This window comes from Thunnus maccoyii, chromosome 21, assembly GCF_910596095.1.
Source record: "Thunnus maccoyii chromosome 21, fThuMac1.1, whole genome shotgun sequence".
NCBI classification, from domain to species: Eukaryota; Metazoa; Chordata; class Actinopteri; order Scombriformes; family Scombridae; genus Thunnus; species Thunnus maccoyii.
In genome coordinates, this window is record NC_056553.1 from 10,136,974 (window position 1) to 10,153,385 (window position 16,412).

At 39.0% G+C, this 16,412-nt stretch overlaps 1 protein-coding gene across 1 annotated transcript; it reads left to right on the forward strand.

Annotated features, from left to right (window-relative positions):
• Positions 1-236: 236 nt before the first annotated feature.
• mrc1a (mannose receptor, C type 1a) lies at positions 237-15,266 on the forward strand. Its single transcript, XM_042399399.1, has 30 exons — positions 237-1,707; positions 1,845-2,246; positions 3,912-4,085; positions 4,653-4,808; positions 4,892-5,005; positions 5,184-5,324; positions 5,433-5,615; positions 5,849-6,006; positions 6,115-6,231; positions 6,348-6,463; positions 6,698-6,846; positions 7,742-7,941; positions 8,027-8,139; positions 8,234-8,315; positions 8,404-8,548; positions 8,653-8,691; positions 8,847-9,010; positions 9,183-9,247; positions 9,419-9,519; positions 9,619-9,758; positions 9,968-10,076; positions 10,197-10,369; positions 11,226-11,331; positions 11,509-11,741; positions 11,832-11,997; positions 12,118-12,270; positions 12,361-12,477; positions 14,204-14,362; positions 14,441-14,473; positions 14,572-15,266. The coding sequence occupies exons 1-30, from the start codon at positions 1,638-1,640 to the stop codon at positions 14,802-14,804; spliced, it is 4,311 nt and encodes a 1,436-aa protein (XP_042255333.1). The 5' UTR covers positions 237-1,637; the 3' UTR covers positions 14,805-15,266.
• The last annotated feature ends 1,146 nt before the right edge of the window (positions 15,267-16,412 follow it).

The window sequence follows — 16,412 nt, forward strand, 5'->3', positions numbered from 1 at the left end:
AACAGATGAATCAATGTTGTTTATATTAGGTTTTTTTTGCTAAGTTCTATCCACTAAAGGAAAACAAAGCGTGAGTTTGTATCATTGATACATATATTTTGGTAAGATTAATAAAGAAAATCATTCAAATATATGTTTCACTTGTGTGGTTTATCATGCATGTAGAATGCATCAGTTTTGATTTAAATGTATCTACAGTATGTGTGTAAGGTTCTGGCCTCCATTTACCCTTTTACATTGGAATTTCATCTCATTTCTTCCACTCCTTCCCCAAGAGAAAGAGTTTCCTGTCATTATTCTGCAAAACATTCTCATTACTTCCCTTCCAGCAATCCTACATGGTCCAGAGCACAAAATCAACTCAGACTGAATATCATTACACCTGTTTAATCTAATGCACTTCAACACAAAAGCCCTGCAACAACTTAAAGTACAACCTATGTGAAGATGAAGAAAGTATGCCATCAAAACAGTATCATAAGTTGAAAAAAAGTTAGTTTTTATTGCTGAGCTGTTGTACTGGATTGCATTAAATTCTACATACATTCATGATATTACGTCCACTTTTCAGTATATGATCGTTTTCCTCTACTACTTGAAAAGAGCTTTGATGTTGTGTTCAACATCACAAGATTACAGCACAGGAATGCATGTCAATAAACAAAGAAATGCACACCATGACTGCATTCTCACCATCACAAGACTGGGGATAAGATAAATGATCAGTTACAATACATTTTCATTAAAATAAACTGTTTATTGTTTAGAGATAGACTCTTCTAAATCTTAGTTGAGCATACAAGAGACAGGTATTTCACAGGTACATGGCCAACTCTATTTGTCTGAGCAGCATTAAAGGGAATCCCTGCAGTTTGAGGCCAAACAGGTCAGATCTCAACTCACTTCCCCCAATAGGAAGCAGGATTTCCTCCTGTCCTCTCTTTCTACTGACTTGTATCATCATTGCACTCCTCACCCGAAGCTTCTCAGACCTTCTGGGGGCTACTATCTCACAAAACCTGCACATCAGCAAACCTCATTTAAACCTCATTCATTCGGGCACAGTCATTATGAAAATGGCACATTCTTCTGATTCCTGAAACATACTTAAAGTCAAACTTGAATCATCTTGATGATTGGCATCTGCTCTCTAGGTTCATTATCCAGGTACAGATTTAGCACAGACACTGAAGGGCTATTTATAACAGTAACAAAAATAAAGCCTGCTGATCAAACACGTACATAAACTGTTTGCCAAAATTCATCATCCAGTTCTTTCTTGTCTTTAATTTATTAAAAATAGATTTGTCATCCTACCAGGATTACCTTTCACAATTTCACTCTATTAGTTTTTTTCAAGCTGTCATTGGTGACTTTCAGCTATAGCTTAATAGTTAGATAACTTGCTTCCCACCTCCTGCTTTCCTCTCTTTCACTGAAATCGCTGTGGTTTGACCAACCGTAACTATACCATGTGACAGGATATCCATCAGTGTGATTTAGGGAGGAAAGCACCATGTCTCTGTGTCATTGTTGCTCTATGTTACACACCTTAGCACACACCAGACTCACTCTCTTATGACTGGACAACTCTCTAACAGCCTCATCCTCCGCTGAGTGCAAGCACACCAAGGATAATGTTACCCTGTTTAAATTTTGCTGTGATCCTCTGTCTCCTGCAAGTTCTCTGCATTACTGCTGATATAGGTAGGTACTCCAGACAAAGTTTTCTTTTAATCAGCTTGTCTGGGAGTAAAAGCTTTGTGATTTCATTTAAAATTGTGAATTTTAATGTGGTATTGATGAAATTATGGCATATTTACGGCTGTTCTGTTCTGCTCCAGACAGTGGCTCCTTTCTGATCTTCAATGAGAACCACAACAAGTGCGTAAGGGCGGAGAGTGCCACCTCAATAACGGTGGCCCCTTGTGATCCTCACTCCAAACAGCAGCAGTTTCGCTGGGCCTCACAGTCGCGCCTCCTCAGTCTGTCGCTCAATCTCTGTCTAGGGGCCACAGAGATAAAAGACTGGGTGAAGGTGCTCCTCTTCGACTGTGACGAGACCAGTGAACTCCAGCACTGGCAGTGTAAGAATGACACTCTCTTTGGCCTGAAAGACCAGGACCTCCACTTCAACTGGGGCAACCGCAATGAGAGGAACATTATGATTTACAAGGGCTCAGGGCTCTGGAGCCGCTGGAGGATATTTGGCACTAAGACCGACATTTGTTCAAAAGGGTATCAAGGTAGGAATTGTGTGTGCACAAAGATTTTAACTGTAATGTGTTGCAGTTTTCCAGAAAGGCTGGAAAGGTGTTTCAGAAAGTCTTGCAATACAACGTTGTTTATTATGTCCCATATTTGTTTTTTCTGCACAAAAAACAAATTATGTACAAGTAATACTATATTTAACATATACATCAACTTATATTAGAATTGCAATTCATAGCATGTAGACCAAGTAAGACATTCTGTGACTATAGATTAAATGTTTTTTAATTGAAACAGGTCTATTCAAGAGATGGACTTGGTGGCAACTCTATTTGACATTAATAGCCTTTATTCTTGATTTTCTTGCTGTAAATAAAAGATCGATCTGTAATCTAATCAGCCCGCAAGTCACTAAAAGAGCATGCTGTGGTCCTGAATTGATAAATGATTAATACTGATTTAGGTAAGTTGTCGTAAACTCTCACGTTTCTAAATTTGGATGGAGCCACTTACCATAAGATATGTTAGAATTAAATAAAAATGAAATGAGATGTATAGCGTCAAAGGAAAACTTCCATAAACACCCAAACGTGGCAGCATTTGAACTGAGGAGTTACCTTAGTGCTGAAGGCCCATTCAACAATGATTCTTTGCCGAGCATTAATTTTTCTCTTTATACCACACTGGAACACAGAGCAACCAATTACAACATGCAGTGTGTTATGGGGTTACACTACTGTTCAAAAAATTTATGTTTAGGTTCAGATATTATCTCTCCATCTATTTGTTCCCACACCCAGCACACGAATACGCCTTGCTAATGAGTCCAAATTTCAATACGTTTCCTTACTAAATGAGGAAAAATACAGGTTAAACACTCAGTGGGCACGCTCATATCGTGTACTTAAATTTCAAAGACCAGAGTGATACAATTTGTGATGTGTTGCAAGTATCGTATAGCATGTTTGATACGAAAAAACTGACTCCAAACACAGTTGCCTCAGTGTAGCTACAAGGTCCTTCCGAATCTGTAGACTGAAAATTAGACCCAAACCCATCTGTGACTCATCTAAAACCAGTCTGTTAGGGTAATATACTAATAAAATATGATATATATTTCAAGAGCAGGCTGCAGAAAAAACTTTGGGTAGATCAAGCCAATTTGTAAAACTATTTTATTTAGCTGATTAGAAATACATTGTAAATGGTACACTATTGTGTACACAGTGGTAGTGTTTACGATGGTAAACTTTGTGGCAACATTTTGGAGAAGGCACCTTTTTCAACATGACAGTGTTCCGTGCACAAAGTGAGGGCCATAAAGAAATTGTTTTCTAAGTTTGGTGTGGAAGAATTTGATTGGTCTCAAAAGAGCCCTGACCTCAATCCCATCCAACACCTTCGGGATGAAAAGGAACGCAGACGGCGGCCGGGCCTTCTTACTCAACACCAGTGGCTGACATCACTAATGCTCTTGTGGCTGAATGGGAGCAAATTCCTGGATCCAGGCTCCAAAATCTTGAGGAAAGCCTTCCCAGAAGAATGGAGGCAGTTATAGCAGTAGATTAATGCCCATGGTCAACAATCACATATTGGTGTAATGATGGAGTGTCTGGTCATGTAGTGTATCTAATAACAGGCTGCTTGCAGGTTCAGCAAATTTTTGATTATCTTTAAATGTACAATTTGTGTCTCCTCAGAGGTTTTCACAATAGGGGGAAATGCATTTGGAACCCCGTGTCAGTTCCCATTTAAGTTTATGGAGAAGTGGTACTCTGAGTGCACAAAGGACGGTCGCTCAGACGGACAGCTGTGGTGTGCCACGGAGACAGATTACAATAAAGATAAGAAGTGGGGCTTTTGTCCCACCAAAGGTAAGAGTTACAAATAATTACAACCTCACAGATAGCCTAAAATTTGCTGTGATTGACGATTTGACCAAGAAGGCAGAGGCCAATCCAAACATATCACAATACCTTGTTCATCATATCACTCAGAATTATCTTGTTTTTCTGCTATTTCTTTGCTATCACTGAAGAGGTCAGTGCTGACAGGTCTGGTTTCTGACCCACCTCAACAGAATAACACTACCGCTTCCTCTCATGAGTTGTCAACACAGCACTGTCCTCATTTTCCTCTTCTCACAGGCTTGTCTTCCCCCTGACACTGTTCAATACTGGAGCAGGAAAGGGATGGGAAAAGAAATCTTTTACTATAATCTTTTGTGAAACATGTTGTGTCATGACCTACTACATAAGCATGTAGTAGATGTTTCTCCATCTTCAAAATGTATCTAAGTTTGTTTTTTTACTGTTTTGAGACACTTTTGGTCCTTAATTTTCATTATGGTCGGATATTATACAACCTTTACTTTATAAAGTAAATAAATTCTCTCTGTTTTATAATTTGTAATACTCCATGTGTTTATTACCCTAAACCAGGAACCTCAGGCTGGGACACCGACCCAGTCACAGGGGTTCAGTATCAGAGGAACGCACAGTCAATATTAACCTGGTATCAGGCCAGAAAGAGCTGCCAGCAGCAGGGAGCAGACCTCCTCAGCATTGTCGAGCTCCATGAGCAGTCGTACATTTCAGGTACAAAGTCAGCCTTGTATCAGCTACTCATATTACAGATATGTCATATCATTAAATATTAAATGCATTATAACGCAACACAGGATTGACCAACACTTTGGGAACATCTCTGTGGATTGGACTAAACAGCTTGGATTTTGAGAGTGGATGGCAGTGGAGCAATGGAAACCCATTCAGATATTTAAACTGGGCCCCAGGTTAGTGAAGACATGTTTAGTATGACAAGAGCAACATATTATTGTACCGTATGTCAAGGTTTTACTTCAAGATAACAACAGAAGGCTGCTTAAATGATCAAAGTAACCATATTTATTTACAATAATTCAATTATAAATGGATGTCTCAACATTATAAAATGATTTTTGTTTCCAACAGGCCATCCCTCTTCAGAGCCTGGGCTTAATTGTGCAACCATAAATGCTGCAAAAGCCTCAAAATGGGAGAGTAGCGCCTGCACCAAGAAACTTGGTTACATATGTCGCAAAGGAAACTCTACCAGTCTCCCCCCACCACCAAGTAAAAGAATATCATAATTATAAATAATCTGAAATCTGATTTATTATTAGTGTGTCCTGATAGTACAAAACCAAACGTGTTCTCAGCTCTTTTGTTCTCTATCCACAGCCCAAGACCAGCCTAGTTTCTGCCCCAGTCACTGGGTTCCTTATGCTGGTCACTGTTACTACCTGGAGAGGAATAAAAAGATGTGGAGCGATGCATTGGCTGCCTGCCACAAAGAAGGAGGAGATTTGGCCAGCATACAAAATATAGAAGAGCAGAGCTTCATCATATCTCAATCTGGATACTGTAAGTGTGCAAAAGTTATTTTTTCAAGTGATTCATTTGTTTTTACAACAATAATCTATACTAAAAGTATTAATTTTGGTAACATTACATTAAAATGGAAAATAGTAAGTAGTCTTATCCAAATGTGTAGTAAGAAGACACCTTTTTAATCTTAAAGAATACCGCAATTTAATACAGAAGAGAAAATATATCCATAACCACTTCACATCTCTGTGTGCATTTATAAACCTCAGTGCCGACAGATGTGCTCTGGATTGGCTTGAACGATCAGAGGAACCAGATGCTGTTTGAATGGTCTGATCGCTCCCACGTTACCTTCACCCAGTGGGAGACTGGTGAGCCATCTCATGCCACTAACCTCCAAGAGGACTGTGTCCTCATCAGAGGAAAGGTAACACCCATCACTCACCAAAAAGCAAATGGGCCAATGAAAATGATGTTGATGAAAGCGAAGATGATGCAAGTGGTAGTGTTCTTATTTTCTGTATATTACACACAGAATGGGAAGTGGGCAGATCACATGTGTGAAAAGACATATGGATACATCTGCAAGAAGAAGGCCTCTACTAAACCAGCTGAAGGCACCCATGAGGAAGCCAACCCTGGATGCAAGCTTGTGAGTGATGTCATTTTCTTTTAATCTAAGTGTAATTATAAAACAAAGCATTTGTCAGATTTAGTCTCATGATGTTTTTTGTTTCTTGTTTTTTTGTTTTTTTTTATCATCTTAAGGGCTCATTCAGGTTCGGTTCACATTGTTACAACATTGGAGCTGAGACAAAAACTTTCGATGACGCAAAGCAGGCATGCTCACAGGCCGGTGCTTACCTTGTGGATGTGGCTGACAGGTATGTTTTATTGTTTATTGTAATATCTATGTGTAATTTTCCCCCACATTTCAACCATCAAAATGATCTGAAACACCAGATCACCCTTCACTATGATTAACTTAAGTCTTAGAACAAGAGTTCAATGCTGTAATAAGTTTGCAGTAGTATTGAAGGGAATTGTTTTTAACATTATTTTATTATCGGGGAGTCATTTCATTGCTCATCTGTCTGCTTTTCTATGTATTTATGCAGATATGAAAATGCCTTCTTGGTCAGTTTGGTGGGTTTGAGACCAGAAAAGTATTTCTGGACAGGTTTGTCCAACACAGAAGATAAACACACTTTTGAGTGGACCACCGGGAGAAAGGTCACATTTACTCATTTCAATGTGGGCATGCCAGGTACAGCACACTTCTCTACTATATGTGACCTTCCTAACAATTTTTACTCTTACTGTTTTACTATTTTTAATGTCTACTGCAGCAAGTTATACAGTATGTACTGTTCTGTATGTTGATTGGATAGGTAGAGTCATGAGGCTCTACATATGGTTGATTTAATAGTTTATGGGGTTTATTTTTAGCCATGGTGGTGGCATGGCTCTATGGATGGCAACAATAGTGGGTCGGTCCACAATTCTGGTCCAGACTTAAACATCAGTTTGATAGATTACCATATATAGTGCAGACACACATGGTTCCCATTTCCTCTAGCACTTCCACAGGGTTGACATCTCTGACGTTCTGAGTAAAATGCCTCAATAAATAAATAATTGGATGTGTTGCCATGAAATTTGGTACAGACATTCATATCCCCTTTAGGGTGAATTGTAATAACTTTGGCAATTCTTTAATTTTTCATCTAGTGTCATGAGGTCAAAAATGTGTCTAGTACTTTGGTTTATGACCAAATACCTGCAAAACTACTGGCATTCCTAGCCACCTCAGCTGTGTTTAGTGCTAATTAGGAAAGATTAGCATGCTAACACATTAAACTAAGATGGTAAACATGGTAAACATTATATCTGCTAAACATCCGCATGTTAGCATTGTCATTGTGAGCATGTTAACCTGCTGGCATTGGCATTTTATCTCAACGCACTACAGGGCCTAAGAGCAGTCTCACAGAGCCATTAGCATGACTTACAGTCATGGTAATGGTCCTGTTTGTCATTTATTGTTGTATTTTCATTATTTACTTCACTAAATCTTCCTTGATGTGTTTAAGCACTGTTTTACATCTTTGAGCTCAATTTAACCATATTTCTCCCATTTCTTTTGGTGTGTTTCATAAAAGACAGAAAACAAGGATGCGTTGCCATGACCACAGGGATTTTTGCTGGATTATGGGATGTTGTCAGCTGCAGCAACAAGGAGAAATATATCTGCAAGAAGCTGGCAGAGGATGTACAGACGACAACAATTCCCCCCACCACCCCGGTCCAGAGCTGTGCCTCTGGGTGGACCCCTGCTGCCAAAAGGAATGTCTGCTACAAAGTAGGAGGACATGAAATAATCTGTGAAATCTGTGCAATTTTAAGTGCATGAAACTGAACACATCTCTTTTTCGCTTATTGAAAAGCTTTACAGAAAGAAGGACCAAAAGAGGACTTGGCAAGAAGCGCAGGACTTCTGCAAGGCCATTGGTGGTAACTTGATGAGCATACACAGTTCGCAGGACCTGAGCAATGCTCCGTATGTTAGCTTAACACCTGATATATATCAGACTTTAAATTATGTTAATCAGCCATTCAAGTAATCAATACCAATGCTTTCTACTGTCTTAAAGGTTTCATACCTCTAATCCAGTCTGGATTGGCCTCAGTTCCCTGGGTACCAATGAAGGTTTTACCTGGACTGATGGGTCGCCTGTATGTAGCTCTTCATTGTTATCACAAAATGATTTGCTAACTGTCATTCTCAGTCTAATTATGTGTATTTCCAAAAACTGTAACCTAGTTTGGCTATGAGAACTGGGGCTATGGGGAACCGAACAACCACAATAACAACGAACATTGTGCAGAAATCCAGTTTTATTATGGACGGCACTGGAACGATCGGCACTGTGAGTCCTATAATGACTGGATCTGCCAGATACACAAAGGTAACACTGACTAGTCTCATCATGGATCTCCATCTCACATAGAGACATTTGTCCAAAGTAGTTGTAATAATGTTAAATAAGAACTTTTCCCTGATGTTTTTCAGGTGCGACTCCCAACCCTGAGCCGGCTGTAGTTGTAACAGGCAAGTTTCAACAGCCTCTATCTCTCTTTCATTGTATTTCCTTGATTTACCGAGTTGTAATTTTTCCCTTTTACCAATCCTCTTTTTTTTTCATCAATCCCAAAAACTCCACATCTATCTGTGGGACACCTTATAACTGTTTTCTCCTTCTACAGTATACAACACCACAGAAGATGGCTGGATAATATACAATGACACACAGTATTTCATCAATCTTGACAACCTAGCTATGGACGCTGCCAGAACATTCTGCAAAAAAAACTTTGGTGAACTTGCGGTCATCACAGGGGAGAGTGAGAGGAAGTTCCTTTGGAAACAGGCAAGACATTCAGATTTTTTCCCCCCAAAACAAAAAAGTTGAAACATTGAAGATCAAAATGGTAACATGTTGTATGTTCTCAAAAATCTGATCCACTGTGGCGGCAAAAATACTAAAAACCAAATGTGTAACAACTGTTTTTGATGTCTGTCTTGCCATTATGCTCCAACAGATATCAAAAGGCTCAGAAGGACAGTACTACATTGGCTTGACAGTGGATTTGGATAAGACATTTAGGTAAATCAAACTGCACAGTTTAGACACAATACTAGAAATATTGGCTATTCTCTATTACCCATCCATCAACTCTAGTCTGACATTTGATACAAAACACAAATGCAGATTTTGTAACCATTTTTAGTGTTTCTTTTAGTGATGTCTAGTTCATTATCTTCTTTCTATTTTCAGCTGGGTGGATGGCACCCCTGTAACTTACACTGCATGGGAACGGAACGAGCCCAACTTTGCTAACAATGATGAAAACTGTGTGACTATATACAAGGGCATGGGTGAGCCTAATGCAAAGACACTCCATACTGTATTGATTTTGTAAATATTAGTTAATCTTACTTCATAATCATTTTTTTCTTTTTTCTGTAAACATATAGGTTACTGGAATGATATTAATTGTGGTATCGAGCTACCATCTATCTGCAAAAGAAGCAGTAGTTTTGTCAATACAACAATGGCCCCCACCACTGTTCCCAAGGGAGGATGTGCCCCAGAATGGGTATCTTTCCAAGGAAAGGTAAGAATGTATGACTTTGTACAACAGTGATTACACCAATACAGTGTTGAAACCCTGTATAATATGCAGGTCTTTAGTCAAGACAAAGGTTTCCTCCTAGTCTGTTCTGGTAAAATGTGTTTCTGTATTTTTGACCAAGCTTGAATGGACACTGGTTTTCCTTTGGTTGTTATTCTAACACACACTTGAAATTCATGGTGTTTACACAGTGCTACAAATTCATCGTGGGGAATGACAAAGCGACTTGGCAGAATGCCAGGGCGTCCTGCAAAAACCAGGGAGGAAATCTGGTTTCTGTCGTCAGTGAGAGCGAGCAAGGTGAGTGATGAGAGCAATGCTGCAACATTTGTGGTTGTCTAAGGTTACATTTTATTGCGTAGCAGTGAAGTCTTATGTAAATAAACCACAATTAAAGAATTATTGGTTCTTCCTTTCTAGCATTCCTAACAACACAGATGCAGAGATACAATGAGGATTTGTGGATTGGCATGAATGATGTCAACTGGGAGATGCACTTTGTGTGGACGGACGGCAAAGGCGTCTCATACACCAACTGGGCCAAAGGGCATCCAACAACAGTGCCTGATGGGCGCTATTCATTTATGGATGAGGTTATTTCAACTTCTACGTCCAAAGCTTTCTCTGTCTTACTCTCTCTCTCTCCTACAGTTTAATATAAAATAAGCATGAATGTAACCTGTAACAAAAAAACTATCACTAGATAGCATGCTGAGCATAATAAATAATTTACACACATATATGTATGTAAACACAATGTACAAAGGCTTCCTAATAAAGGTCGATGATTTGAATCATCAGTCAGGGAGCGCCTGGATTATAATCACATCAGTTGAAGTGACAGATTTTCTGACACTATGTAATCATCTACAAAACAACACAGGATGATGGAAAATCTGTAGAGAGGAAGCCACATATTCAAAAGGTTGGCCCTAATTGCCATAACAAATTTGAATTAATTGATTTAGTGATTTAACTCTCTGCTTAAAGGCATATACAGAAATGTGTGAAATAATTTAACTATATTTTCGCACTAATAGTAGGATTTCAGTAAATGTGATTATCATGATAATACCATTACCGAGATATTTTTACCTATGATAATTGTAGCGGGAAAATTTGATACCGGCACATTCTTAATACAGAATGTGTATATGTGTCTATGTAAAAAAGTAGGAACGCCTGCACACTTTGTGCAAAATTGAATCAGATAGAACGACATTTCGATCCCACTTGGATCTTCGTCGAGTCAAAAAGGGCCATATTTTGTGTTAGTTATGTTAGCAATCTGAGCATTTCATATTTTCAAACAATCTCAGATTTGGATGAACAAATCGCTCCTTCTAAGATCAGGTGGTAAAATAGTATAAATCACTAAAAAAAATGCATATAAATGTTGAAAAAGAAAGTAACTGTAAGGAAACTAATGTACCTTTTTCTGCATGATAGGTTTATGACTGTGTAATTATGGTGGGCGGGACCTCCAAACTAACAGGATCGTGGAAGGTGGAAGACTGTCACTCAAAATGTGGCTTCATCTGTAAAAGAAACGTTGGTGAGTAGCACACTATCATTAACTGTAGTGATAGATCATTTTGTCAAACATATATGTGATGTAAATGGGGACCACATTTAGGTACAAAGTTTGTGTTACAAAGCCATGGTAGAGGTTTTTCAGCTGAAAGATGTTTTCATGACTGTTAATAATAACCGATGTGTCCTATTTACAAAGATTCTCAGATTGTAGTCCCACCCACCACTGTGTCACCAAAAGCGTTCTACCAGCTCGGCAATGACTCCTACAAACTGGTGGCCCAGAAGATGAGATGGGATGAGGCGAGGAGGCAGTGCCAGGCAGACGATGCAGATCTGGCCAGTATCCTGAACCCCGTCACCCATGCATACATCACCTTGCAGATTGCCAAGCACAATGAGCCTTTGTGGATTGGCCTCAACAGCAATGTGGTAAAGGGTCTATTCAAACAGGTTTTCAAACTGAGAGAAGGACCATCTAGCTCTGTATAAACTTTGCAAGTAATGATTTCTTTTTCACAGACTGGCGGGCGGTACAAGTGGGTCGATAATTGGCTTCTGTCTTTTACCAAATGGGGCACAGATGAACCTAAACATAACTATGGCTGTGTGTATATGGATGTGGACAGAACATGGAAGACTGCACCGTGTACCAACAGCTACTACTCCCTTTGCAAGAGGTCACCAGGTCAGATAATCCCTCTGTTCCTTCCCTCCCTCCTTCCTTCATACATACAGTACCCAAACACTAAGTATTGTTAGCCCATGGTTTTAAGACTGGGATGCAATCTGCTGTCTCTTTTTTCAGACATAGCTCCCACTGAGCCCCCACAGCTCCCTGGAAACTGTCCAGAACCAAAGAAGAGAAGAACCTGGATACCCTTCAGAGGCCATTGTTATTCCTTCCTCAGCTCCGTTGTGGACAACTGGGCCCATGCCTCGGTTGAATGTCTGAAAATTGGTATGTTATACAGAATTTCCACTAATAAACAGTTATGTATAAAATCCTGCAGCCTATAATTGCTGCTTATGATTTGTCTGTGTTTGTCAGGTGCGTCTCTGGTGAGTATTCAGGACCCTCAGGAGGGTCTTTTCATACAACAGAATCTGGAGCTTCTACAGGACGGTGCCAAGTCCTTCTGGATTGGCCTGTATAAGACCCATGAAGGTGAGCAGAGCTTATGGAAGTTAAATTCAGCCTCAGTGTCTTGTTATTTGTTTTTCAAGAATGTGGGGACATAAATGTAAACAATCAATATACATACTAAAATAGCCTGGATTTTTGAGTGTGCTGCTGATGTACACTTATTTCCCACAATGCAATGCACAAAGGAAAGTCACAGTTTGGTTGACTTAACAGTTAAATATGTTTTAGTATAGTAACTGCAAAAAAATATAGTATAAAGTTAAGTACATATTTGGTATATACTGTATATGTTATATATATATATGTTGCCTTCCCCTGGCCTGGTGGGTGTTAGATAGGGGTATGTTCATAAACCCTGCAGCTTTATGTGGAAACAAAGAGGTAGAAAACATTAGCTTGCGTTCAGCTCGACTGCAGGATTCATTCTGCAGCGCTTGACTCTAAAGGGCTTTTCACACTGCACTTAGCCCAGGGCTAAAAGCATTCTTAGACCCCTCTTTACCCGGGCTAAGGTTGCAGGCTAAGGAAGCTTTCACACTAGCGCAATCCTGGCACATTCCAAAGTGGGCTAACTCCGACTTTAGCCTAGGGCTTGCTGGCCCTGCTCTGGAGCAGGGTTAGCCCCAAGTTTGCTGGGTTATCCCCTGAAAATCAACTCAACACGGGGCTAAAAGGTGCCAGTGTGAAACGGGGCTAAAGTAAACAATGTAAACATTAGTTGTGTGTTCCAATGGACATTTAACCCAGAGCTAGTAGAAGTGCAGTGTGAATCGTATAGCCTTGAGCTTAGGTTAACCCTGGGCTGACAATGTGTTTGTGAAAAGGGACTAAGTTATCCTAGGGTCAACTAAGAATATGCAGCGTGAAAAGCCCATAAGGGGTTTTTAGGTTCCTCCTAAGCGCTATGCGCCATCTAGTGTTCTGTTTGAGTATCTCACTGACAGAGTAATAAGTAGCGTACAATGAAATTGAGATTTAATCACTATTTCTCACTAAGAAACAATAAAATACAAAAAATATATGGAGTGTATTTTTAAACATATTTTAATTTTAATTTAGCAATGAACTGTACCATAGTCCTTATGACTTTTTAATATCTTTTTATGCCATTTTTTATGTCTGGTATACACATTTTTCTTACCCTTTACATATACGATTGGGACACAGTGTAGTATCCCCAGTATGTCTCTCATGTACAAGAAATATATACTGGAAAGTTTTTAACAACACTCTCAAAATCCTCAAAGACTCTTTTAATCTAATCTGGTCAAAACCTAAATCCATCCGCTGCACAAGAAAAAACAACTTTTTACAAGCGTCTCAAGTTGTGACTGTATATCCTAATCCAGGTAGCCAGAAAGGACATACGTAAACATATAGGTTAAGAAAAATACAAAACATTGTATAAAAATATAAGATAATAGAAAGTAACATCAATAGGGACTGATTCATTTAGTACATTTTTCCTCACGTTCATCATACTGAGCAAAGAGAAACTGGTTACCATCTTTGTTTGGATAAGAAAATAGAGTCGCAGTTAGGGAAAACAGGTTAAAAACCTTTATTACCGTGCACACAACACAGTGAATATTCTTTATACAGGTGGTTAGAAGAGCCTTTCAGAATCATGGATTGGATGCTAAGCTCAAAAGTAATGACAGTACATGAGAGGCACAGGCTGGAGCTTAAGTTTACAGTGTCTCAGTGTGCTGCTTGGTCAGTTAGATAATGAGTTTCCTTGTTCCAGGTAATTGGATGTGGATCGATAGCAGTGCTGTGGACTATACCAATTGGAAAACGGGGATGCCAAAGTCAGATTCATGTGTGGATATCCACTCTGACAGTGGAACATGGAGTACAAGCAGCTGTAGCAGATACAGGTCTTACATCTGCAAAACACCCAAAGGTAAGTTTATTCAACTGTTATGTAATTTTAGAGAAGTCCATCAGTCACCAACACTAAGCAATTAATCTTTTTTTTCAGTTATTCCACCAACAGAAAAGCCTCCATCTGTTGGTAAGTTATTAAAATGTTTTCTAAGATATATCAAATATGATTTTTCAAACTTGAGTTTCATGTCACTGTTAACGCTTCTTCGTGTTTTGTCTCCTCAGCACACGTCGTTGAAAAGGCTTCACATGGGTCTGCTGGTATCACTGTGGCTATAATACTAGTAGTAATTGCTGTAGTGGGACTCGGAGCCTTCCTCCTTTTCCGTAAACGGATACCCAGCCCTGTCTTGGGAGAATGCACCTTCGACAACAAGTTGTACTTCAACAATCCAATCCGAGCCACTGTAGACACCAAGGGCCTGGTGGCCAACATAGAGCAAAATGAACAAGCATAGAAAGACGTGAGATGAGCAATAATCAGTGCTATGAAAATTATATGAGATTTTATCTTGGTTTCTCGACCAAACCCTGTGGTGTTTTTTCCATTTTACAGCGGACTGGATCAAAGATAATGATTCATAATTATTATATAATAATCCATGCAATCACTGGCACTGCACTACAGTGACAAGAACATAAGTGTAACAAATTTAATGATCATGTGATTTGTGAAATGTGTACAGATTTTTTTACTACCAATCAACATAACTAAGAACATTCCTAACATCAACGCTTTAAGAAACTAGTTGTGGACCCATTAAAAATCAAGACAAATGAATTAAATTAAATTAGCCAGAGCTTTCTCAACTTTGTTGCTTGTTATTATTCTCCATGGGCTGTTCAACAACTTATTTTGGCATACGACATTGTAAATAGATGCAAAATAAAAGAAATGATATAAAGAAAACTTAGTTGTCCTCTTTGTTTCATATTTTCCCTCTAATAGACCATGAACGTAGCGACAATGTCTAACCAAGAATTGCGGAGAACTGTGATGAGATGCATTGAGAAGTATATATACAGGTGACTAAAATGAAGTTCTGGCACTGAGCTCGTCTACAAAGGAAACCTTTCCACACTATAGTCAAACATTTGATAACTTTCATGGGTGTTTATGTGTTATTGTTGGTCCTGAAAACTATGTTAAAACGTTTATTGAAGCAGAAGTTTAAAGCTGAAGTGGGTGTTTGCTTGGCTGCCTGAGGTGGTATGATGCGATCTTCAATCACCTTTGATACTGTCATTTTTATTTTCTGTAAGAAAACAGAAAAATAAAACTGACAGTTTTCTTGTTTGTTTACAAGAAAACTCCTCTCTAGTACACACCACACTGTGCCAAGCTGTGGCATTATCCTGCCATCACACCTCCACATTTTAGCTGAATGTTTTAACAGAATATAACAGATTCTATTGTTTGGCTGTTTCAACTCTCCCATATTAGCTTTTCACATGTCTAGATAAACCACAACACTAAAGTATGACATTGTGCTGCTACTAACTAAACAGGCTTTATACTATTTCTTTTATTCAAATATCTCTATTAACACAAACACAGGAATGTTTATTTCTATTACAAATGTTTTCTCGCAACACATTGTTTTCACTGCCTTAAATCATCATATTCTGTGTTTGTTTTTTGTTTTTTTCTGTCAAATACATAGTATATTGATGTCTAATCTTCTCGGGGGCTTAGAACCCCCCCCCCCTGGACCTGGTCACTTTTGTGTGTGAGGCAGTGTATTTGGCCTCTTTCCACCTCTGTAAGGAGAGTTATGCTGCCTTGAAAACTTATAAAAATGATGATTGCCAGACAGTACATGGTTATTAGCCTAATATGACTCCCTTGTATAGTGTCCTTTGAAACTGGGATTTATAGTAGTCACTAAAACACCCCTGTAATGTGACAGAGGAAAGCATACTTTAAGGAAAGCATGTCTGCTATTTTGTCTAGTGGGCTCAGCAGTAATCCTGACATCCACCCAAATACTGCCTCACAGGTGGCTAGATATGAGAAAGTTCAAAATATTAGTCTGTCAGGCACCAGACTTACAATCACCTCTACC

Coding starts and splice junctions, on each gene's coding strand:
- mrc1a (XM_042399399.1), top strand. CDS start 1,638: ATGTTACCCTGTTTAAATTTTGCTGTGATCCTCTGTCTCCTGCAAGTT. Junction 8,316..8,403: donor CCTGGACTGATGGGTCGCCT/GTATGTAGCTCT, acceptor ACTGTAACCTAG/TTTGGCTATGAGAACTGGGG. Junction 8,549..8,652: donor GATCTGCCAGATACACAAAG/GTAACACTGACT, acceptor GATGTTTTTCAG/GTGCGACTCCCAACCCTGAG.